The sequence below is a fragment of the Danio rerio genome, chromosome 16 (genome assembly GCF_049306965.1).
Source record: "Danio rerio strain Tuebingen ecotype United States chromosome 16, GRCz12tu, whole genome shotgun sequence".
NCBI classification, from domain to species: domain Eukaryota; kingdom Metazoa; phylum Chordata; class Actinopteri; order Cypriniformes; family Danionidae; genus Danio; species Danio rerio.
The window spans coordinates 54,612,578-54,640,000 of record NC_133191.1 but is presented as its reverse complement, the minus strand read 5'-3'; the positions used below and the strand labels follow the sequence as shown (position 1 = coordinate 54,640,000).

Genomic DNA, 27,423 nt, shown 5'->3' with positions numbered 1-27,423 from the left:
TCCTGTTTGTATGTATTTGTTTTGTTAATGTTTTCCCCCTCGGGGTAGTTTATTTTGCATTTTATTTTATTATTTAATAAATTCCCATTTATTCTGCACTTGAGTCCTCGCTCCTTTTCCCCCATTTCCCCTCACCAACCCTGACAGTAGGAGTTTTGATATTGCAGAATATCGTACGGCTATCAGCCAATCAGATTTGAGAACCAGACAGAACTGTTGTATATATATATATATAAACCTTAGAATAATAAAATAATAAAAAAGTAATAATAAAAAAAAAACAATTTACTATTGTAAATCCAGAGAAACTGAGAATTTTCATAAATACATCCTCACCGTTTTTTAGCTATAAAATGCCATACAATGCAGTAATTAAAACGACCCACTTTTCCAGCTATTTGCTTAGCTCAATTGCTTTTTTGACTGCCCGGACAGCAAGGCGTATGACCTAAATATGACAAGATGACCATAAATTTGGTTATGAGAGTTATGCAACGAATCATAAATTTGATTGGTTACTTCCCAGACAATAACCCGATTCAGTAAGTCAACTCATGCTGTAAATGAGATTTTTAGAAAGGCACAGAATTGCTCAACCTCTGTGGTATCAAACTTTAAATATTTTGAGCGAATGGGTTGCAACCCCACACCATTCTCATCAAGATCTGTCGGAGGACAGGGAACAAATGCCAAAGGGGAGTATTTACAGTGATCATGGTGGGGATTTCTATAACAGCCAGAGTAACTTTAGGGCATTGTAAAACTCCTAACGCTCCTGAGCTAAAGGAGTGCGTCAACATAATGATCAGAACGTCCTCATATTAGCGTTTGCTTTACAAACTGCACAATAAGGATTTTTGGGCAAGGCATGGGGAAATTCCTGGTTGTAAGAGACTTGTTTTTTAAAAACATTTGATTACATTTAATTATTTATTTTCTTATGTTTTGGTTTTAGACCCACATACCTGTGATGTTTTTGTTGTATCCTGTCATGTATTGACAGAAAACAATGTAAGAAACCTGAATTTCCAAAGCGAAAGGCACATCATGTCATGTACACCAGCGTCTGAACATTTTTGCAGAGTCAGATCTCTGATTGAAGGAACATTGTAGGACACGACGTTCTGTACCGTACAACCCACAAACCCAGGCAAAACGGAGAGAAGGTGTGGTCAGACATGCCAGATGAGCAGATAAATATAGCCATTTGGTTAAGTCGGTTTATTGCATCTCGTTTCACCGTAATCTATGAATCATTAACCAGATCTATATCTCAGATAATTGACCTCTTCGATGCATGTACCCTATTTAGGATGTGTTATCTATTTACAAGCTGGACAGAAAAGTTAAATTAAATTCCTTTCATTATATTCTCGTTCTAAAAAAATGCTGGGTTGCTTTAACCCAACATTGAGTCAAATATGGACATTTGGTCAATTGTTTTCATTGAATATAAATTACAGTTTTAGGTCACACTTTATTTTGAACTTAAGTTGTATTGCATCTGCATGCCAACTAATTCTCATTATATTACAAGTAGACTGTTAGGTTGGGGTTAAGGTAAGTTGACATGCAAAGTTTCTTATAGTCAGTTAAATGTCTGTTTAGCAGCAGTATCAACAGATATTAAGCAGACAGTCTACTAATACTCAGATGGACTATCAAAATAAAGTGTTACCCAGTTTTAAACCCAGCTATTTGGGTTGGTTTGTATGACCCAAAACAACATCAACATCATTTTCCTTTTTAGAGTGTACAATGACAGCAGAACCACTGAAATGATGAGTGTATTACACTAATACATCTATAAATTTGTGTTTTCTGTATTTTGCGGTTCATGTTTTTATTTTTTTCTCATTTATTTATGCTTTTGAAGTGCATTAATGGATCTTGATATTTCCTCCAACAACTTTTAACCTTAAAAAGTTTGAAAAAGGGACTCTTAATACTTCTATACTCTTATTTTAAGTAACGTATTGCAATAAAAACATAACAGTGAACGGTGGAGTTCAATGCTGAATACACTAGTCAAGCAGAATCTGACTTGATTTGCTCACCAAAGTCTCTGCATTCTCCTCTATCCATAAGGTGACAGTATCTACATTTAAACTAAATCTAATTAAATTATAATATTTAATTGAAACATTTCATTTTAGAAAGTCTTTAACAATAACACAAGCAAAATGTTACAAACGGCAATCTCTAAACCAGAGATGCCCAAAGTAGGGCTACGGGTCAGAGTTGGTCCACTGTAACCTTTGATTTGGCCCACCATCCAGTCTGAGAATGATAGAGAGGGTTGGGGCGAATGCATTCAACACAGATCATTTCTAATTTGAAGTAACTTTTATTTGTTTGTTTTTATTGCTGAGCTACAAAACAAAAAATATAATCAAAAGTACATACAATTGGATATAAAAATTTATAATAAGTCATATCAAATTGGAACAAATAAAAACATTTATAAGTTGTTTACAAAAATAGTCCTGAAAAGACTAAATCTGTCTTAATTGATCTGAAAGAAAAAGGAAGATTACTCCAGTCAAAAGAAGCATTCAGATTACTGATTTTCTCTAGAGTATATTTAAAAAGGTCTTCCCAATAAACACACAGTCAGCTGCTGACATCTGCTGGACAAATTAGATCTCTACAGATTGTTTTTCCAATAATGTTGGTAACCAAAAAACTGATGCCCTTCGTTAATTTCACTAACATTCATTTTCTTTTAGTCCCTTTGTTAATCAGGGGTCACCACAGCGGAATGAACCACCTAATTTTACTCACCGGGAAATAAAATATTTGTTTTCACGTGGGGTTGTTAATTGGAGGTTTACAATACTTTTATTTTAGGATATCGACCGCAGTGATTAATTTAATCTGTTTCTGAGAGAAAAACAGAAAGCTATAGCTACTAAAACAATCCGTATGGTTGAGGGAATGATGTTGATTTTAGAGAAACTGTTGCTTTTAGACGCGCAGCTGAACTCATTAACGTTAATTAAACAAGTGGACCGAGCTGGCGAGAACAGTAAAGTTTGACATTTTAGGTGAAATTTGCAGCGATAACCAGCATTTTTCATGTTGTGGTGAGTGTGTCTTCCTCATTATTATAGCTGTGTCGTAATATGTGTGAAAAAATGTCAATAAATGTCACTTTGTTAAACTGTTGAATTTTCACCATCAAAAATCGAGCAAATATCGACATCCCATAATGCGATTCACAACCGTAAATAAACGGAAAACACGTAGGAAAAGCAGTAAAGTTTGACATTTTAGGTGAAATTAGCGATAAACAAGCCTTTTGGTATTTTGTGGTAGTGTGTATTCCTCATCATCATAGCTGAGAGACGTGTGTGAAAGGTTGCAGCACCATATCGTGTGATTTGAGACCGACTTATGAACTCGTGAGTAATATACGGGCGGATTTACTCGTCTTATCTTAGCTGTGTGTGTATCGGACACAGTGACATTTGCTAATGGTTTAGGGAGATTTGAGTTTGATAAGGTTATGTGATGATGAGATCAAATGATTTGTAGGTTAACGACTATTATTCATTGTTATTTTACAAACTGAAGTTAACGCTAGCCACCCTTTTTGTAGGGAACTTGCTGTAACAAAATATACTCTAAACAAACTAAATGTAATAGTTACTGATACCGGGTATAATATATTATGAAATGGATATAAAAATCACTCGACACACGGAAAGGAGTAAACAAGAAAAAAAAAAAAATATATATATATATATATATACATATATATATATATATATATATATATATATATATATATATATATATATATATATATATATATAGGAGCTAAAATGAACTTTATAACGCAAAAACAATAGTACGCAGCATATTAACATGCAGCTGTTCTGGTTGACAATCAGTTGACTGTTGAAATTCAAATTTTTAACCTACAGGATTGAGTTATTAAATAACCCAATAAAAGTTATCAATAACCCAACAAAACACCAAATATTCTACGCACCCATTGGCATAGTTAACCTTAAATACGTTTTTATAGAATGAATCATCAGTATAAACCAATTCTTCAAGTAACGACTGTTAGAAAAACGCGGGAAAGTGGCTCGTCTTCATGTTTACCTCATGTAACCACCCAAGGAAAGTAAAACTGTTTCGTAAACTTTGTAACTCTTGGTACATTTGTTTAGTACAATGAAGATATTGTTAGTAAAAACCCCTCAGAGACCTTCACTGTGCTGTTTTTTTTTTCTTGCAGAGACTCAGAGGAGAGCAGATCCTCAGGACAACAGTTAGCGGATGAACTTGGAGTAGGTCATTTAAAAACAGTTTTTATGTCAGCATCTCTTCACAAGTATTAATATTGACATTAATGGTTCATAATTTAGGGGAAAATTCACATCTTAATGAGAAATTAGGTTAATTAAATATTCCCTTTTGAGTAGTCAACAAGAACAAATCGAATCTAAACTCTCATCTTTTTTTAAAATACATACACCTATTTGAAATAAATTATTGCTGAAATAAGTGTTGAAATTAATTATTACGTTACTATATATATATATATATATATATATATATATATATATATATATAGTAACGTAATAATTAATTTCAACTATATATATATAATTCAACTATATATAACTATATAATTAATTATTACTTTATATATATATATATATATATATATATATATATATATATATATATATATATATATATATATAGTAACGTAATAATTAATTTCAACACTTATTTCAGCAATAATTTATTTCAAATATGTGTATGTATTTTAAAAAAAGATGAGATTTTAGATTCGATTTGTTCTTGTTGACATATATATATATAGAGAGAGAGAGAGAGAGAGAGAGAGAGAGAGAGAGATCTCACTCGGCCACTTTATTAGGTACACCTTACTAGTACTGGGTTGGAACCTCTTTTGCCTTCACATCTGACTTAATCCTTCATGCATAGATTCAACAAGGTGCTGGAAATATTCCTCAGAGATTTTGCTCCATATTGACATGTTAGCATCACACAGTAGCCACAAATTTGTCGGCTGCACATCCATGATGCGAATCCCTCGTTCCACCACATCCCAAAGGAGCTCTATTGGATTGAGAACTGGTGACTGTGGACTGTGAAATTTTGACTCGACCATCCGAATGTTGCAGCAGAAATCGAGACTCATCAGACCAGGCAACGTTTATTCAGTCTTCTATTGTCTAATTTTGGTGAGTCTGTGTGAATTGTAGCCTCAGTTCCCTGTTCTTAGCTGACAGGAGTGGCACCCGGTGTGGTCTTCTGCTGCTGTAGCCCATCCGCTTCAAGGTTGGACATGTTGTGTGTTCAGAGATGCTCTTCTGCAGACCTCGGTTGTAACGAGTGGTTATTTGAGTTACTGGTGTAACAAATACTGGTGTGTTTGTGCCCACAGAACTGCCGCTCACTGGATATTTTCTTTTTCAGACCATTCTCTTCAAACTCTAGAGATGGTTTTGCATGAAAGTCCCAGTACATCAGCAATTTCTGAAATACTCAGACCAGGCCGTCTGGCACCAACAACCATGCCACATTCAGAGTCACTTAAATCAGCTTTCTTCCCCTTTCATTTCCCACTGATGCTCGGTTTGAGTTACAGCAGATCGTCTGGACCATGGCTACATGCTTAAATACATTGAGTTGCTGACTTGTGATTGGCTGATAAGAAATTTGCGTTAACGAGCAGTTGAACAGGTGTACCTTATAAAGTGGCCAGTGGGTATATTTGTATAAATTATTAAACAATAGACGTGGGATATATTTAACTTTTGGACCTAAATTTGGTAAAATAATTTCAAGATCTCTTTTCTGAACATATATTAGCACAAAATAAATCTGACCAGGAGCATAGGATACATAGAGTGAGGTAAAGATGGCAAATTATTCCCATTTTCAAAACATAACCAGAGCTCTAGCATGACGTTTCTTAGATACATGTGTCAAATATTTTGTTTAAATTAATCTACTTTTAAAAATGTCTGCTTTTGTTTGAGGTAAATGAGGTAAACCTTACATGTACTATTAAAAATAATAATAATAATAGTTTTAGCCAATATTTCTTGATGAATTAATTATGAATAATATATTAATTATATAATAATATTAAATAATAATAATATATAATAATATCAATGAATATATTAACTGCTAACTAAAGGCTCTTTTCATAAGACTGGTATGACTCGTTTAACGCATATCTGCATCTTAAATACTTGAAAGTTTTTAATATTTATTATTATTTTTTTAAGTATGCACATTTATATGTATTTATGTATGTTTTATATCATCTGTGCTTCAAATTACAAAAAACAAATTACCGCTTGTGAGAGATGTATTTAATGCAGCGTCTATGGGAAATAACAGTAAAGTTTTCAGTCTCACACTTTTTTTTCCTTTTTCTGAACATCCTTATAACATCTTTATGGAGTTTTTCTGTCATTATTTCAGCACATAAGATTGTAAAATAAATATATATATATATATATATATATATATATATATATATATATATATATATATATATATATATATATATATATATATATATATTTTTTTTTTTTTTTTTTGTATTCTCACATTCACTGCGCTCTAAAGTTTCACAACTATGAAGACTTGCGCTACTGAGAAACCCTGAAATGTGAAAAGGTCTATTCTTTCAAACATTATGTATATATTTAAACATTTGAACTGTGTGCATGACTGCAGTGATTTTAAAACACTATATATAGTTCTGGGAAACACATCAAACCAGCTGCTAGTGTTCATCATTATTATTATTAATAATATTTATTATTATTATTCACTAGAGAGAGAGAGAGAGAGAGAGAGAGAGAGAGAGAGAAAATAAATTGAAAACATGCACAAAACATATGACTTTACATACAATAAATGACAATTCAGCCACAGTGTTTATTTATGGTGTTTTTTTTCCATGAAGCAAGTGCACAACAGTCCATTCTGGCCAGAGGTGGCATGTAGCAATATGTACACATTATTATTATTATTTTTGAACATTTTACATTTTTTTTTAATTCACAAGCAAGCCTATCGTCAAGTGGCTGCCATGACTTTTGAGTTTTAAAAAATACATACAAACAAAAACAAGAGGGCAAGAGAGTTTTGGAGTCGGATGGATGCCGTTTATCATGCATGGAAATAGTACGGACTCCTAACAAAAGGAGAAACTAACAAAAATAATAAAGTAATACACTTTTACGGCGATGAGAAGAAGAAGAAGAAAAAAAAAAAAACAACAACTCAGAATCTGTATTTGTTCCTGAAGCCACTTAAAAAGAAAGCATATACATACAATAAGGACAATAATAATAATAACAGTAATAATAACAATAGTATTCCTTTTCTCCTAAGGTACTTCAAACATTCAGATAATTGGAAAATAAAGTCCCAATCTACTCTTTGTATCAAAAGAAGCTTTCAAGTCAACAAGGAACAAAGGACAGGAGTTTGTTCACAGAAAGGTCTACAGGAAGTTGGAAGGAAGAGGGCCAGATGTATTGTTGCACTTGGTGAGTGTGCTTTCAGCAGACGGGGAGAGGTAGAGGCACAGTAGGGCTGAGGGGAATATAGAGTGTGTGTGTGTGTGTGTGTGTGTAAGTGTGTGTGTGTGTGGCTGCTTTATGTGGCGTATCTCTTCGTCCACTGTTTGGCTATTCTGTCATGTTCCGTTCTGTTGGTCAAGTACTGTGTGGCGATGCTCCCGACCAGAGGATCAGCTGCGGATGCAAAGAGATTTAGTTAGAGTCTGAATGGTAAAGATGGAGAATGTGTTTCTAATGCCGAGTTCTGACTGCATGATTTTCTAAGTAGTTGTATTGCAGATGTTTTCACACTGCATGACTATCTAGGAGAGCGTTCTGTTATTGCTTTGTTTACACTGCATGATGGATCGGCTACAGAGGGTTTCACATCGCATGACTTTACAATAGGAACAATCATAGACAACTTTGGTTGTGAGACGTTGTTTGCGGACAGACACAAACACGCGTAAGAAGTGAGATGGAAACAATGTGAGGTCATGTAGTATATATTTTTTTATTAGCTACATAATGGAAACGACTCCTTCATAGTGGGATAGAAAATGTACTAATTTTGCTGGGTTTTGAACGCAATTACTTCTCAACTTTTTCTTTTTTGACCTGGTTGTGGTTTTGCACAGATGACGCGTCAAACAGATACGGGTGATCCTGCCAAATTTACCATAGTTTATACTTCATTTCTTGGGTCCAAATAGACTGAAAAGAAGCACTTTTAACTTCTCCCCCGACCTCCCGCTGGCCTTCAGATACCCACACTAGTAGATGCCGCTCTCTCATTGGCTGTAGGTGATCGTTGATGACATTTTCAATCAGAAAACATTTCACACAGCATGATTTGAATTGCCCATGAGTCACCGACACCCGTCAGATATTTGGCATGCTAAATATCTGATGGGTGTCGACGACTCTTGGGCGATTCTCTCAGATTGCGTCTTTGATTGTTCGCATAGTGTTATTTGTTACTCGCGTGAACGAGCACCGATTTGCCTGTGATTTCAGGCATTTGTCGGCGATTTCTCAAAACCTGTCGGCAAGTCAAAATTGGGGCTAAAATCATGCAGTCTGAACTCAGCATTAGGGTTCTTTGAGGTTTAGATTTTAACATGGCACAAATTAAAACAGCAGTAGAGTTGCACGACATTGGAATAATCTAACATTGTGATTTTTTATTTATTTTTTTTAATTCTGCAATATACAGTTGAAGCCAAAATGATTACCGTGAATATTGTTTTTTTCTTCAAATATTTTCCAAATAATGTTTAAAAGAGCAAGGATATTTTTTCACAATATTTCCTATATTTTTTCTTCTGGAGAATGTCTTGACTATTTCTACTAGAATAAAATCAGTTTTTAATTGTTTAATAAAATTGTTTAATTGTTTAATAGTATTAGCTTTCCTAAGCAATATATATATATATATATATATATATATATATATATATATATATATATATATATATATATATATATATATATATATATATATATATTAGTATATTAGTATATATTATATATGTTTTTTGATTGTCTACTACAGAACATCCACTGTTAAAAAAAGCTGTATGTAAGTGTGACACCTAGTGGTGGAACTAGGTAATGCACCCCTGGGTCAAAACACAAGCAAGCGCAGGTTGCAAAGTAAACAAAGTAAATACTACCTCAGATTTATATTTTAGAAACGGCTTCTCACAGTTAAATAACAGGATAAACTGACAATGATCAGCTCAGGTACACCTCATGTGCTTCATTCAGTGTTAAATACTAAATAATATGAGTTTTATGGCCATTTTATTGCCATACTACTGAACGCGGAAGCAGATAGTTCACCTCAGATCTTGATATAAAATGTTTTAAATTGAACTTCAGAACTGTGACTCAGTGCAAGCGAACACATCAGTGATACAGCATCTACATTTAATCATGTTCAAGAGGTTTAATATGTATTAATTAGATTATAAATCTTACCATTTTGCTGCAGTGCAATGATTGCTTCTGAATAGATATATTTAAAATTCTGTTGTGTCTGGTGCAAACAACCCCATTGCTTACTGCAAATCTCATCAGGTAGGGTGTTGATAGGACACGGGGTTACAATGTAACCTGCTCACCTAATGTTTACGTTTGTAACATTTGTATTATTACCTAATTAATAACCACCTCATGTGGAACTCTGAATCTGCGTCTCATTTCGGAGTTTGCTACTGTCCACCGGAGGTCCACCTTTGAGAGCCTACATGACTAAATGAATCACACCAAGGCGACCTGGGGCGCTGAAATAAAATTGGCTAAACTGGCATTGGGCGGGTTAAAAGAACCAAAACAAAGACAGAAGTTCCAGCACGTAATGTATTTTCAAAGCAGAATATCTGACTCCAGCATTGTTTTTCAGATAAACAAGACTGTTCACTTTGCATGTTGTAATTAAATATCTGCATACATATTAGGGTATTTTTATGCTTTAGAAGAGTCAAAAACTTTCATACAGCACCTTTGATGATTTAGTAGTCTCTTGAAAAATATCTAGTAAAATATTATGTACTGTCATCATCGCAAAGATAAAATAAATCAGTTATTAGAAATAAATTATTAAAACTATTATGTTTAGGTATGTGTTGAAAAAATCGGCTCTCCGTTAAACAGAAATTGCTGTATATTATATTATATAAACTGCATATTACAATATGAATACAACTTCACTAGATGGCTTGACAATTTATTTGAAAATAATTTATTTTAGATTGATTGGGATGATTCTGCAAATGCATCTGCATACAGTATAATCTACAAGCATATATAAATTCACTATAGAAACAGATACTAATTGTAAGAGCCAGTTATGCATAATTCATTTGTGATAATAATTTAGTGCAAAAGGTTAAAACATGAAAAAATTGATATAAATATAATAAGAATTCATTGAGATTGTATTATTTAAAATGCATAATTTAATAATTGATACAATTTAAAAACATTTACTTTGGTGTTTTGGCTTCCGACAGCAATACGTCATGAGGTCATAAGTTCATAAGTTTAAGTCGGATTGCAGTTATGGATGTTGGAAGCAACACAGTTTTTTGACCGAGCTGATCGAGTCTATTATAACTTTGTATTTTTGTTTGCATTTCTTCAGTAAACCTTTTTTAAAAAGAAGATTTGGTCTTACTCGTGTTTTTTCAAATACTGGTTGTTGGAGTAGAAGCTGCAAAAGGTGGTACATAACGATTTTCACGAAAGGTGTGCCACCACACTAAATAAACAAACAGCATTTTACTGTCTTCTGAGGAGTAGAACTCCATAACAGCCAGAAACGTCTTTGTACAGGCCAATCTAATGGGTTAATGCTGCCAACTGATGAAAAACTACTTATTGTACCAAGAGGTAAAACCAGCAACAATCAAGAATGCATGATTATATGCTGTCATGGCTTTGCAATAGAAAAATGTTATTATAATGAAAGTGAATGGGGCAAAAACAGCCACCAACATAACGAAAGGGTAGTGAGTTTGAACAGAACACAAGGGTTAATGTGCTGGTGCTCTTTGGATAAAAGATTCCTAAAGGTATACAAACATCAATCCAAGACACTCAACTTGACTATTTTTTCACTTGGACTGATTTTTGTATACATTTAAGAGTCCAAAAGAGGACTGATTAAACCTGAATGTTCAATACTTGAGATGTGAATGATGTAGATTCTCACCAGGGTTGCAGTCTGTGAGTAGAGAGCAGATGGACAGCAGCACCTTGGATATGGTCAGAGCAGGACTCCAGTTGTCCTTCAGGATGTCCAGACAGATCACACCCTGACTGTTGATGTTACAGTGGTAGATCCTCGTACGAAACGTTACCTGAGAAAAACACCACACATTCACTGACTACAGTTCCATGGGCAACACTAATCCAATTATTTACCTTCATCTAAGCAAGGCAATAATATTAATAAAGTACAAATGAAATCTCAACTAACCATACTGATTTTCTTAGCTCATATTGATAGTTTAGTGGTGCATGTCATTAATAAAAAAATAGTTTGACTTGTAATTGAAATCTGAAAATGCACTTGCTGTTTTTTATTTCAATTAAATTCTCAAATGAAATTCTCAAATGAGGTCAGTCTGAGGTATTGGGCGTGGCTTATATACTTATCCACGCCCCTCCAGCTGTCTGTTTTGACAACAAAAAGAAATGATGAGAAGGTGGAGGAGTTACACTATGTTTACATGGACGCCAATAACTCGATTTTAATGCGATTAAGACAGTACTCTGATTAAGAGTTCACCATGTAAACAGCGATTTTTGATTCATTTAATCAGGTTAAGGTCATAATCGAATCAAAAAGAAATCGTATTAAGACGTGGAGTATGCTGATTTTAGTCGCATTATTGAAGTGCAGTACAGGTAAACACCTTAATCGAATTATTACTGTCATGTAGGATTTTTCGTAGCGTTTTGCGACAGGATAGTCCACACACACACACGTGCGTGGCTGTTTGACACTCTTTGCACCTACGGAGTCAGTGCAGACCACAGACACCTGCATCCTGAAATGCAGTTTTTTTTTTCTTCCATTCAGCATGCGGTATGAACTTCCATTAAAACAACACTCTTCCAGCAGTTCATAGTTGCATCCAATATCTTGTTTGTCATGGAGGGCATGCATGAAACGTTTGTGAATAAAAGTGAAAATGCCAAACTGCAGTTAAAGTCGACAAATAAAAAATAAAACACCCGAAATGACATGGAACTCCAGAGGAAATGCTGATAGCGTGGTGACACAATGACGTTAATCGAATTATGTGCTATAACATATGAAACAGGATCATGAAAGTAACACTCAAAATTCAACTCATGTAAACACCTTAGTCTTATTATTCTCTTAATTAGATTTAAGCAAATAATTTGATTACTGATGTTCATGTAAATGTAGTCAGGGTTAGGTTGTAATAACTCTCCCCAAACCATTTTCTGTATCTTTCTGAATGAAGTACCTACTTAACTATACCCAATCAGCTTGCAGTAGAAAAAAGCCACGCCCACTATTTTCTCATTAAATGTTTTGTTTCTCTAAGATCTGTCTCAATATGAAAAAAAGCTTTGATACAATACTGTTTTTTTATTTAAACATTTATTCAGAATTGAAGTGTTGTTTTACATAATTCTTTTTATTTGTCGTTATTTAATATTTATTTTAAATAATGGTATACATTATTTTGTATTTTAATACTTTTTGTCATTATTTACTAATTAAATTTATCCTTATTACTTATTTTAATATATTATAGAATTGTATAATAACACAGTAGAATAATGTTTTATTAATGAAATGCTTTATTAGTTACATTGTGTTTAAAATTTTTTTTTGTATTAAGATCTGGTTTGATTGATTGATGTTTTGAAATTGTGTAAAAACAGACAAAAGTGCACAACCAATCATTCATTCATTAATTTTCCTTCGGCGTAGTCCCTTTATTCATCAGGGGTCGCCACAGCGGAATAAACCACCAACTATTCCAGCATATGTTTTACACAGCAGATGGCCTTCCAGCTGCAACCCAGCACTGGGAAACATCCATTTACACTCATTCACATGGAGATAGTGCTAACTGAGCACCCTGTGTCACCCACAACCAATCAAGGATAAACATAATACAGGGATACAGACAAAACCGGCCCTCCCTATAAGCGAACCAAGCGGCTGCTAACTAGGGGCCCCCCCCCACAACCCACTACTGTTTTTTATTAGCATTTTACAAATTATCTTCATTGACATAGCTTTAGTACTTAAATGTTTATAAAATTTTCCCTGAAAAGAACAAAATGCTAACTTTTATTAAAGTTGGAATTGTTTTCGTGTGAAAGTCATATGATCAACAGAAAGCTCGCAGCATGTCATTTCTCATTTGCGTTCTGTGTTCTCGCTGTGTAACCTGCAAGACCGACCGGTCACCGCAAGAATGCGAGCCTGCGCATGGACACAGCTATGGCCTTTTCTTCATTGCCTGCCATTATTTACCTGATTTATTTTGGATATTGGACCGCGAAAATAAAACAAAACTAACATTGTTCTTCAGGCGCAAAAAAACTGACAAGCACAAAATCATTTTTAGCATCACTTTTAAGTGCTAATGATCATGTTTACTACAGATTAGTAAACGTTATTTCCTTTATTTTTTCCTGGTTTTACAGACCCGTTTTTTAGTCTAAAATGCATTTTACTAAAATGCAATACTGAAGCATCTTTCATTGACATATTTTGCACACTGGTAATATTTTTTCCTGGAACATTTTTACAAAAGTTATATCCTAATTAAATTAATCACAGTTTAATATTAGCTCTGGACCCTGCATCTCAAATGTAAGGAACAGGGAAGGAGACTGAGGGAAATAATACATTTTGTGTTTGGGTATTAATATTAACCCAGTACTTGTTGCTTCCCTTTTTCTATGTTTTTTTTTTTAAATGAATATTTTTCATATTTACTTTATATTATTTGCTTATTGGTTTTATTATTTAAGAATCAATCTTTGCATTAATGTTAATTTATTTTAATGAGGTCAGAATGTATATTTTAGTACCAAGTAGTGCATTTTTACTTTTGGCTAATTATTGCTCACTGTTTTTCACTGCAGGGTTTTTGGAATTTATTAAAAAACAAACAAACAAACAAACAAACAAACAAACAAACAAAAACCTCAACCTGGAATTGATTATACAGTGTTCAATCTGTTTGCTAAATTTATATAATATGTTTAAAACACTCGAGGATGCAAAGTAGGAATCACTGCTCCCGTTATTAAAGTTTAATTAATTTTTGAAGCTACTAATTGACAAAGACAGTGCTGTTTTAAAATATCCAAGTAATTTAGACAGTTATTAAGAGATCAGACTTTTCAGTTTCATTGATTGTATTTATTAAGTAATGAAATCATTGTGGGCCGGTTTTTAATGGCAATACTCCACCATTCAAAGCAAGGTAGGGCCTCAAAATTATTGTGCTTAGGGCCCCCAAATGTACAGGGCCGGTCCTGGATACAGGGAATTAAGAAAAACAAACAAACTACTATTACCCTGTTAGATTGAAGAGTAAATTAGTGAAGCAACTCCAACACATAATCAGCAATTATTAGTAGTAATTGGTGAATGCACAATTGACATTTTAAGTGTATCAATTCTATTGTCAATTGATTGTCAAATGTAGCAAAAACAGATGCACGATTTTTTAAATGCTGAAAAGGAGATTTAAAATCGGGGATAAATTAAGATGCATGCTGTAGTCAAGTAAACAAAGCCTACTGAATTCAGCAGATTGTGGTCTGCCTCAGGACCGTAACTGTGCCATGATGTAAATGACAGTTATATATAATGCATGTGTGTGCTGTCGTGTGAATAATTCCTCTGAATCTTAATCTTGAGCAAACAAACACGAGTATCTGAGTACAGCCAATCTGTTTCTTTACTTTAGTTTTGAGGTTATGCCACACTAAACTCTGTACGCTGAAAAAATGATTTCTTTAAAATTGTTGCAAACAATTTCTACGGGTTGAACTTAAACAAATTAAATTTAGTAATGTTCAACTAAATGTGTAAGTTTAAATTCAGCCCAAATAAATTGTTTACAACCATTTAACTAAATGTAGTAAATCCAAAGAATCATCTTTGAATATTTTTTTCAGTGTATAAGCTAAAACAGCATCTGCAAGTAACGTGTGTGTGTGTGTGTATGTCTGTGTGTGGCATCTGTGCTAGAGCCCAGGGCTTTCAGAGCAGACCTTTAATGGACCTTGACATTCCTTGCCTTGAGATTCATGACAGTTTAATAGGCAGCAGAACAACTTCCTCTATCCCGATTCCTGTGTCTACATTCAAACCCACAAGAGCCAGAGAACAAACAAAGAGGAAAATAAGAATAATCTACAACCTACTGTACAGTTTACAGACAGAATGAATAATTTTATAGTAATGATAATTAAATAGTAATACAGGTGAATTGGATCAGCTAAACAGTGTAAGCTGTAGTGTATATGTGTGCATGCAAGAGCGTATGGGTGTTTCCAAGTGTTGGGTTGCGGCTGGAAGGGCATCTGTTGCATAAAACATATATGCTGCATAAGTTGGCGGTTCATTCCGCTGTGTTGACCCCTGATTAATAAAGGAACTAAGCTGAAAAGAAAATAAATAAACATAATAAAATGGGTAAAACATTGATTAAAACAAGTAAAAATATGAATAGTTACAGTACTAAGAGTAGAACATTTTTAAAAAATTGTTTGTTTTACTTGACTTTTTCTTATTTTTGTGCTAATTATTTTCTAATTATTTGATTGTTTTGATTCCGTCATCATGATTTATTTGGATTAAATTTTTAATAGGTTATTTCATTTTTATCATAATATTTTATTTCATCTAAATGATGTATTTTTGTATTCTATAAAACAGATTAAAATAATATTGATGAAATAAGTACAATTAAATTCTATTCATCTGTATTTCTGTAGCACTTTTTTTTACAATGTAGATTACAATTGTTCCAAAACAGCTTAAGATTGATGAATAAAAGAAGAAAAAAAGAGAGTAAAAGCCGTATCGTTTCTATCTGTGAATTATTCCAGCACTAATATTAAAACACTGATTAAAGAAGTTAAAGATTTACATCCAGCACTATGAGTAGAAAGTATGAAACAATTACCTTTTTAATATTTTGCTAATAAATAATTAAAACCTATTTATTACACAAGGATGATCATTTGGGGGGTTGAGGGATATCAAAATACTGAAAAATATTAAAAGATTAATACGTTTTCTTTCTGAAGTCTTTATTTTGCTGACAGAATAGGTAATGTTTTTCATCATTTAACGTAATGCCGCCACCTATTGGGATAAAAACGCAACTTGCAGATCCATTAGTTGTTGACTGATACGGGCTTTTTAATGCATGTATGATGGGATGTATAAAAACGATTTGACTACATTGGAATTAAAGTCTTCAATCTGACAGTTTTGTCAACTTTGAGATTTGAAAATGAGTTATTAAATAAACTAAGTTACTATGCATCCATTCAAGAGCCATTTAGAGTCATCTTAGAGTTTCATCTCCTGTTAAATTTTTATTCTTTTTCAAATATTAAGGGTTATTATTAAGTATTAAATGTATGTTTAAGTTCATACCACTGGCAGATTCAGAGTATTACAGTTCTGCTATGTTAAAAAAGATAATAAATAAAAGAATGCATTTCACATAAGAACTAATAGGTACATGCAGTATATGTAACATCTCCATGGGGACTTTTCAGCTTATAAACATCTCACTCTTTTGTCATTTTTTAAAAAATAAATTAAATGTTCGTCAATGTGATGATCTACACTGTAAAAAAAAAATCCGTTAATAATCTGTTTTCTGTATTTTGTGAATCATGTTTTTATTTTCCCTCATTTATTTCTGCTTTTGAATTGCATTATGAGATGTCGATCTTTCGTCCAACAACTTTTAACCTTGAGGAGTTTGAAAAAAATAGTTTCATTAACATTTTTAATAGTTTAAAGTCATATTTTGTCTAAGTCTGAAACCTAAACAATGTAAACCTTATAATAAACTGCCACATTTTCTTTTTTTTTTTTATTTCTCTATATATTACTACTTATACATTATATTATTTCAAATGACTAAAATGTCACTAATAGTCACTGTGAAACTGTAGATTTGAATTTTCAACATCAAAAGTCGACAGAGCAGAGATCACCATCCCATAATGCAATTCACAACCGTAAATAAATGTAAAATACTCGTCAATCACAAAATACGGAAACTGTTAATTAACAGATATTATTACAGTGTAGGTGACGCAGTGCCGCAGTAGGTAGTGCTGTCGCCTCACAGCAAGAAGGTTGCTGGGTCGCTGTTTCGAACCTCGGCTCGGCTCAGTTGCAATTCTGTGTGGAGTTTGCATGTTCTCAATGCGATCGCGTGGGTTTCCTCCGGGTGCTCTGGTTTCCCCCATAGTCCAAAGACATGCGGTACAGGTGAATTGGGTAGGCTAAATTGTCCGTAGTGTATGAGTGTGTGTGTGAATGTGTGTGTGGATGTTTCCCAGAGATGGGTTGCAGCTGGAAGGGCATCTGCTGCATAAAAATGTGCTGGATAAGTTGGTGGTTTATTCCACTGTGGCAACCCCAGATTAATAAAGGGACTAAGCCGACAAGAAAATGAATGAATGAATTATTACAGTGTAGATCACTTTTATGACATTAAGAATATAGTATTTTTTTTTCTGTAGTATTTCTGTTTTTCTGGCGACTCCAGTTTCATTGCTAAATGGCTAACATGGATTTTATTGAGAGAATAGCTGTGCTTTAGGAAGGCTGAGAAATGGCGTTTCCCTTTCCCCTGTAGACACAACTACAGGCGAGACGTCATCATCCTCAAACTAAATAGCTCATATGTTTTCAGACATGTTTATTCTCTGAACGTATATGAAAACGGAATCAATCAATCAATCAATCAATCACTAATTCTAATGTCAAAGTGGTCCAAACATGTCTTTGTTCTTACCTTGGGTGGTTTAAACGGGTAGTCCGGTGTAAATGCAATGTCAAGGAAAAACACCCCTCCTTCATACACAGAGCCCGGCGGTCCTAAAATAGTTGACCTCCATTCATAGATGTTGTCTCCTTTGGGACCAGCGCTGTTAGAGGAACAAAGAGAAGAGATTTGAGAAGTTAAACCGGGACCGAGCGGTCACTGCAGGAAGATAAATCATCATTAATTCATGACTGAAACACCAAGGAGGAAGAGACAAGCTGAACAGAAAAAACAGATTTACTGAAGCTGTCTCTGTTCATTAAGGCACATTCTAAGTACACTTCAGTCAATAAAAATACTAACATACTAGGGGTGGAAATTGGATGCCTCAGCATGATATATAGTGATAATTTTTTAATCTTGATACTTTAGGTTCAATTTGATTGAGTGGAATATCAATCAATATGATTCATGTGCCTAATTTGTATAACCAGTTACAGTTATTTGTATTAAAGTATATAATATAACTCTGTGAGAGTAACCCTGTTTCCTAGTACTGAGTTGCAGCTGGAAGGACATCCGCTGTATAAAACATATGGTGGAATAGTTGGCGGTTCATTCCGCTGTGGCGACCCCTTGATAAATAAAGGACTAAGCTGAAGGAATGAGTAAAGCTGCGGTCACACTGCACTTTTCCCCCATAGACTTCCATTCATATGCATGCGAATGCGTCAGACTTGAAACGCAAGTACGTGTGTCAAGTTTCACAGTTTGCTGCATTGGAAAGTGCAAGCTTGGTGAACTCTGCCCTTCGAAATTGCATCACATGATTGCGTAAGACCAATTGAAAATCAAAACATGACCTTTCTGGACAGAAATTTAAAACATGGACTAATCGCTCACTTTAAAAAAAAATGTCTAATCATCTTGTTTAATCCCACCCCTTTTTGCAGCGCAACACAACAGCATTTTGCACGCACAACCTCTAGTGGAGGGGTCACCAATCTCGGTCCTGGAGGGCCGGTGTCCCTGCAGGGTTTAGCTCCAACTTGCCTCAACACACCTGCCTGGATGTTTCAAGTATACCTAGTAAGACCTAGATTGGCTTGTTCAGGTGTGTTTGATCAGGGTTGGAGCAAACATCTGCAGGACACCGGCCCTCCAGGAAAGTTTGATGACCACTGATCTAGTGTGACAGCAAAACCCTGTCACAGATAATAAAATAACCATCTAATTACTGTTATAAAATCATAATTGTTTCTTCACTTTCTTTAAAGCCACAAGGCGGAGACAAACTAAAATAAAAATGCACCATTTTAAGTGCACATGCCTATCACTTTCATTTTAAAATTCTTTAATGCATCATAAGTTGAGTCAGACATTAAGGAAAGACATTGACAAACATTCAACAACGGCTGGAAGTCAGTGATTCTATGTTTATCATTTAAAAATTATAAATAAATTTGTTACAAAAACGGACATGATTAATGTGGTTTTAGAAGCTTAAAACAAAAAGGCCAGAACCTACAACCATTACACGGCATAGCAGAACCTTAGACTTCGACAGTTGGACAGAATAGTCTGATGAGTTGTTCACACCAGAAACAACATGTGCGAATAGATTGTGATATTTGCATGTGATAGGATGCTTGAACATTTTGAGTTTACTCAAAGTAACTTCATTCGCAGGTTAAATTCACTTCACAATTAGACGTAGATTCGAAGCATCGGAGGGGCGTCTGTCTGCATGGTGACTCCAGTTTCATTGCTAAATGGCTGACATGGATTTTATCGAGAGAGTAGCTGTGCTTTATGTGCTTTAGGATGGCTGAAAAATGATGTTTCTCTTTCCTCCTGGGAACACTAATTACAGGCGTCACCAACTTTAGGCTGTCACAATCACGCCCTTACTAAGCAAGCTCCTGATTGGTTCACATTTTACAAATGTCTGCCAAAGTTCAGACTTTTTTTGAGTGATTCTCACGAATCATACAATAAACCCATCAAATACACGAAATGTTTAATTCATCCCACATAGCAAAATTTCTCTTGCCCAGCTCTGGCCCACACAATCAGGTTTTGCTTGGCCCACATGCCGCAGTGAATTACGGTACATGACTGGACCAAATCTGGCTTCCAGACAAGGGCCAAACACAGACCATATCTGGGCCAAGTCTCAGCCAAGTTAATAACTCATTACTGGGCCTGAACTGGGCCAGATAGGTTGGTGTGTCACGATTGCAATGAAATTGATAAACCCATGGAGTGATGCACTTTAGGCACACTATGGGCACGCTTTTTCTCAAAGTGACCTGACTGGTAGAATTTTTTTTCTTTACTCAAAAATGATTTTAGTGTATTTTAAATGTGGGTCAAGACTGGCCAAACTCACATGGCCCACTTTTTAATTTTTAAATCTGGGCCAAATACTACGTTTTTCATCTGGCCCAAATCCTGTGTGCCGCCTTAAAAACGGTGCCACCTCTGCCAAACCCGGGCCATGTTTGGCCCACATGCTGTATGCCAGTGCCGGATGAATGCCTGCTGTGCCAGCTTTATGCCAAATCTGGGCCAGAATTCTTTGCTACCAAGGATGCCATGTCATACACTTGAAGTGCATCATCCGCGCCATCTTATTTGCTTGAATATCACTGCAGGATGTCTAACCACATCTTTGCATTGACTTAACGAGTAAATAACTTGTGAATATGACAGTCCGGAAACACAGGCTTATGCGTACATTGTGCGTAAAGGCCTGTGCATACCGAGACATTTTTTTGCTTGCGTTTTCCATTGACGTTTAACGCCTCATGACTGAATAAAGGGCGTCAATGTGATCCTGCACACAAATCGCCAGGCGTAAAAGCGTCATAAAAAAAAAAAAAACGTCTCACGCGTGTCAACTTTGTCTTTTTCTCCTGTGTTACAAGAGGGTGTCAGAAGCTTAAAGTTGTGTAGCGCCACCTAACGTCAAGGAGTGATTTTGCATACTCTTCTGCTCGACGCCAGTGAAAATCGCTTGGGTTTGAATCCGGAAAAACGTCTTGAAAAACGCTGATGATAAACGCAAACGAAAAGCGCCCCGTTGTGTACGAGCCTTAAGTTTCGTACGTTGCTGGATTGCAAAGTTCAAGCTTGGTGAACTCTCACCTGTGAAATCGTATCACGTGATTGTGCTTGCTTGTTTAATATCTAATTATCTTGTTTAATCCCACCCCTTTTCGCAGCACCGTATGACAGAATTTCGCATGCTCAAACTCGAGTGAGACCGCAATAACACAGGTGTTTTTTAAAAGCGTTGTTTTTTCTATGCAGTTTGGTCATTTGTCCACACGCAAACGCATTATCAGGTGACTGAAATCGAAAGTTTCTCAGAACTCCAGCCAGGGTAAAGATTTTCGGAAACTCCAGGTACAGTGTGGTCATGTCGACACTAAAACCTGAATTTTTGCCTCACGACATCTGTTTTCTTATTGGATACAAATGCAAAAGACACGATTAAGGCCATGCATTTGCGGCAAACAAGTCACATGTTCCCTGTCGTTTGAACCACAGGACAGTAATTGACTACTGTTTGCAATGTACTCGCAAAAAATGTAATCAGTGTGTGGTGTCAATGCAGCATAAAAGGCTTTTATCGCCACCTGTTGGCTTCGGAGTGCCATTACCATGTATCTCAGTGCATATTTGCATTTTCATGTGGACAGAGGTTAATAAAAAATACATGTGGACATGGCCTTATACACAGAGGATGGGTTGAGGGTGTGTAAATTATAGGGTCATTTTTTTCATTTTTGGTTGAAATATTTCTTTAATTCAAGTCGCCTTTTATTTATATAGCACTTTTTACAATGTGGGTCAAAGCCGCTTTACAAGGACCAACAGAAAAAATGAAGTCAGATAATATTTTAGAACTAAAACATGAACGACCCCTTTAAATACAATATCAAGAGTGCAGCTGTAATATAAATCAAGATGAAGTCTAAAAAAGACAAAGAAAACTAAGAATGGCTCGTTTTCTTCAAACGCTCGCCTCTTCCTTTGTCTGGGACATTATTAATGGATGAAACAAGTGTAAATTGAGTCTGAAGTCTGCTGAAATGATGATGACAGCTGAGCCAGAGCGGCTGAGGAAAGAAATACAGACTTTACAGCACGTCTTTACTCTCGTTTGTCAAAGCGCCGCCACATCTGTCAGATTCATATTGAAGATTTACCACTGCTGTATCCGTGCCAAACAAACAGACTGGGAGCAGATCCAGATCGTAATAATATTAATAATAATACTAATAAAAACATCTTAGTTCTGAACTTGGTTAAACAGCACTTGAGTTTTGGAGGGTGAACCATCCTGGGGGCATTTTTCTCACAATTATTATTTAACCATATTGATTTTTATTCGCCCAGTGCGCACAAGGTTTTTTTTTTTTTTCAGTTTACAGGAGCTCAGGCTCATACATGCATTTCAACATGTGAGAGCAGAAATAAGTAGGGAATAAAGTAAGCAATACAATTATATATGCACACCCAGATGATAACGTGCAATATAATAGTTGTTGACTGTTTTACCTTTATGAACAAAGTGGTTTTTAGGTTACAGAAACTATACTGTATTCGACAGTACTGTATTGTTTTTCATTCATTCATTTTCCTTTGGCTTGGCCTCTATTTTAGAGGTCGCCACAGCAGAATGAACCGCCAACTAATCCAGCATATGCTTTATGCAGTGGATGCCCTTCCAGCCGCAACCCATCACTAAGAAACATTCACACACACACACACACACACGCATTCACACAAATACACTACGGGCAATTTAGCCTACCCAATTCACCTTTACCACATGTTTTTGGACTTGAGGGGGAAACTGGAGCACCCGGAGGAAACCCACGCGAACACGAGAAGAACATGCAAACTCCACACAGAAATGCCAACTGACCCAGCTGGGGCTTGAAACAGCGACCTTCTTGCTGTGAAGCAAACGTGCTACCCACCATGCCACCGTCATGCCCCGCTGATGAAAAATTAATGAATAAAAAATCTTTCAGAATAACAAGTGGATTAATCTGATTGTAAATTAATTTGATTAAAACATTATTTTTACACCAACTGAAGTAAAAAAATATTGGTATTGTGGTGCCGAAACATGTATATAAACCAAAACTTGTGAAATTGTGCCATATTTTATAGCAAAAACTCAAATGACAAAATATTTATTTTAAAGTATAGTAGAAATAGCTTTCAGAATTAAACAAACTATAAATTTGACTCAAACTCAACTACAAATTGTAAATCCAGAAAATTTGAGTAGTTCAAAAAGTGTTTCCATAACATGACACATGATTTGAGGTTTGAAGAATCCTTCTGAAACACAAAAGCCGCAGGATGACACACACAATGACACGTAATGCCTAATTTAATTGAGCTGAACGAATCGCCAACTGCAAATATGAGTAATACGTGTATGAGTAATACTAATAACAGTTACACTTGCTTTGGCCAACACCACTAATTATATACATAACTGTCCTCTTTTCAACACTGACTTGGCTTACACTAAAGGGAGGAGACACTTAAAACTGGAAAACAATTGTTCTGCAGATGATTTTTTTTGGTGAGGTCATTGTTCCTAAAATATTAAAAAGCTTTTACTTGTGTAATTTAGTTGCACATCTGAATGGTTTAAGAATTTTGTTCAACACTTTCTTTTGGCCAGTGGTGACAAGTGATTTCAGTTTTAATCCAAGTATTACTGACAAAAGGAAGGAAACCGAAATGCACTTGTTTTTTAGTTATTTCAGTTAATTACACAGCCCTAATGGGTGTTTCCCAGTACTGGACTGCAGCTATAAGGGCATCCACTGTGTAAAAGATATGCTTGAAATAGTTGTAAGGTTATTCCGCTGTGGTGAGCCCTGATAAATATAGGGATTAAGCCGAAGGAAAAATTAATGAGAGTTAACATGAACTAGTGTTATTTAACTTAAATAATATAACATTCACAAACATGAATAAATAGCGTAATAAATGTATTATTATAATGTATTACTTATAATTTGTTCATGGTATTAAATACATTAACCAAAACACCAAAGTGTTACCTTATGTTTCGTCACTATTGCAAAGACTAAATAACTTGGTTATTAGACATTATTCAATAAAAATATGACGTTTTAAAAACCTCTCTATTAAACAGCACTTTGAAAAGTATTTGAAAATCGTTGCACAGGAGGACGAATTATGTTGTCTTCAACTCTTTATCTTTTTAAATGTATTTATCTTATGTCTAATTAAAAGATTAAATACAACACGCATACTCTAATTACAATGTGAAGTGGATCTGGTTGCTGCTCAACAGGTGTGTGTGCTTCTGCTGGATAATGTGTGTATGTGTCGGATGCTGTTACAGTCATAAATCTGTCCGTCTCGGATGTTCAAGACGGCTGCTTTCTGATCAAGATCTGACTTTATAAGCTGAAGAGCGCACTGAAGTCTAACACTTCTACTGTAAGGGTTTGCTCAAATCACTAAGTTGTGAATAATAACAACAACAGTTCAATAAGCCTGAATTACACACACGCTCAAGCACGCCTGAACTGCTGTGTTGTGGTTATTCTAGTGAACGGGTCATTTCCTGTAAATGCCCAATAGCTGCCAACTATTGTGAGTCTTAACTGACGGCAGGTGCCAGTGGGCAAAACCTGTGTGTGTGTGTGTGTGTGTGTGTGTGTGTGTGTGTGTGTGTGTGTGTGTGTGTGTGTGTGTGTGTTTGTGTGGATCTGATGGGCAAAGACCTCTGGGTAGATGCCAGGGCTGACAGTTGCCTGGCAACAACCAACCCCTTTAACAACCACCACTGGTCATGGTGAACGGGTTTAAACAGCACAGTTAACCGAGCTTGTTATTGAGCTTTCAGCCATTCCTATTGAAAGACATTATACTTGGGGGGTGGGAGAAAAGAACACACACACACACACTGAACCGAGGACCTGGAAAACAAAACAAAAAGCATACACACTTGCTTTCATTTCCAGACACTCTAATAACACACAAATATGATGCAAACCCTGCTGCAGAAATAGCAATGTGTTCAGAGCAACAGGTGACAATGAAAAATGACTACAGTATTTGTAAATCTACAAACGCGTTGTGTGTGGTAACAGTTGACTCACTGAAACAGAAATAAATAAAGAACAGATGATGTCTCATTCATGGAGACTCTTTAATGAGACAGTTGTCTAGTGGAGAGCACAGTTACCTTTGATAAAATAATTAACATTATAAAGGCATGACAACATGCCAGTCACGGTTATGAAAAGGCGCAATGCTTGTTTTTTTCCTGAAAACTGCTCCATATCTATCTATCTATCTATCTATCTATCTATCTATCTATCTATCTATCTATCTATCTATCTATCTATCTATCTATCTATCTGTCTGTCTGTCTGTCTGTCTGTCTGTCTGTCTGTCTGTCTGTCTGTCTGTCTGTCTGTCTGTCTGTCTGTCTGTCTGTCTGTCTGTCTGTCTGTCTGTCTGTCTGTCTGTCTGTCTGTCTGTCTGTCTGTCTGTCTGTCTGTCTGTCTGTCTGTCTATGTGTCTGTCCGTCCGTCCGTCCGTCCTTCCACCTATCTATCTATCTATCTATCTATCTATCTATCTATCTATCTATCTATCTATCTATCTATCTATCTATCTATCTATCTATCTATCTGTCTATCTGTCTGTCTGTCTGTCTGTCTGTCTGTCTGTCTGTCTGTCTGTCTGTCTGTCTGTCTGTCTATGTGTCTGTCTGTCCGTCCGTCCGTCCTTCTATCTATCTATCTATCTATCTATCTATCTATCTATCTATCTATCTATCTATCTATCTATCTATCTATCTATCTATCTATCTATCTATCTATCTATCTGTGTGTATGTATGTATGTATGTAAATATATGTGTATGTATGTATATATATATATATATATATATATATATATATATATATATATATATATATATATATATATATATATATATATATATATATATATATATATATAATTATAGTAGGGCTGTCAAAATTATCGTGTTAACGTGATTAATTTTAAATATTTTACGCATTAAAAAAATGCCATTAACACAGTTGCAGTTTTTATTTTATTTCCTGTTGTGGCCGACGTGTGTTTAGGGCCAGCGCGTCCATAGAGGCAACCTAGGCGACTGCCTTGGGTAACAGAATAGTGAGGGTGGTGTCCGTGAACCCCCCCACGTCTTCACTTTCATCTGCAACATCCACCCTCTCCCTATCGGTCCTCACTTTCATTCGTGCACTGATCACTTTCTTTTTTACTTACGGGTTGAGGGCGGCGTGATTGCTGTATGCCTAGAGCGCCAGTTCAGCGTGCTTCGGCCCTGCGTGTGTTTAACTTGCAAAGAAATTGGGATGACCAAGGAAGCGCTTTTAGAAGGAAAGTTTCAGTATACAATAATTAATGTGGCATCAGCAGGCTATCCAGCGTTTCCTCCAGAGTTTCATGCAATTTTGGCAGTTTCATATTTAATCTTTAGACTTTAACTGCAGTTCAGCAGTTCACTCTCATTCAGCAACATATTGTTCATGCCTCATGACAGTTATTGGATGAAAATATGAAGTAAGGACAGCTGGAAGAGTGTTGTTTTAATGGAATAAAAAGTGTTACACTGTAAAAATTACTGTAAAATTGACAGTATCTTACTGGTAATTTTTGTTGCCAGTAAGGTACTTCAATTTAATAATTTATAAATTAATAGTCTTACCTGCAGCCACATTTGCCAGTAAGTTACTGTAAATTTGACAGTAAATTGTAATTGTTAATCTACAGCGTGCTTGTAAATTTAGTCTTATTGGCAACCAAAACTGCCAGTGAGTTACTGTACATTTTAAAGTACATTGTTTACAGCAACCCTACTTTGTTATTATTGTTCATTTATTATATATAAATTAATTATTACTATATATACAATTTAAAAATATGAATTGAATAAAAAAATTGAGTTTAAATGATAAAATAAAAAAGAGAAAGTTTGCGCAAGATTCTTAAAAATCACACCTGACAAACATGCATAAGCATCATCCCTCTCAGTAACTTCGCCAAGCGCCTCCACTGCCAGCATGATTCTGCTGAGATCTCACATCAGCGCTAGCCAACAGCCCATCGTTGCTCTTTTTTTTCCCCCAAACAAATGCTCATCTCTGCAAATACTCATAACCGCAAGCTGCTTATTCCTGAAGTCGCACAATAGAAAAACAATCTCCTGACAAACTGTGCACAGTTGAATAGCAGCTCTTCAAA

At 35.3% G+C, this 27,423-nt stretch overlaps 1 protein-coding gene across 1 annotated transcript in view; it reads right to left on the bottom strand.

The window, feature by feature from the left end:
* Nucleotides 1–6,925: 6,925 nt before the first annotated feature.
* Nucleotides 6,926–27,423, bottom strand: part of ube2e2 (ubiquitin-conjugating enzyme E2E 2) — a 62,895-nt gene continuing 42,397 nt past the window's right edge. Inside the window, 3 exon segments of the mRNA NM_001003494.1 lie at nucleotides 6,926–7,769; nucleotides 11,293–11,440; nucleotides 18,140–18,272. Coding sequence (NP_001003494.1) covers nucleotides 7,672–7,769; nucleotides 11,293–11,440; nucleotides 18,140–18,272 — 379 coding nt within the window. The 3' untranslated portion in view covers nucleotides 6,926–7,671.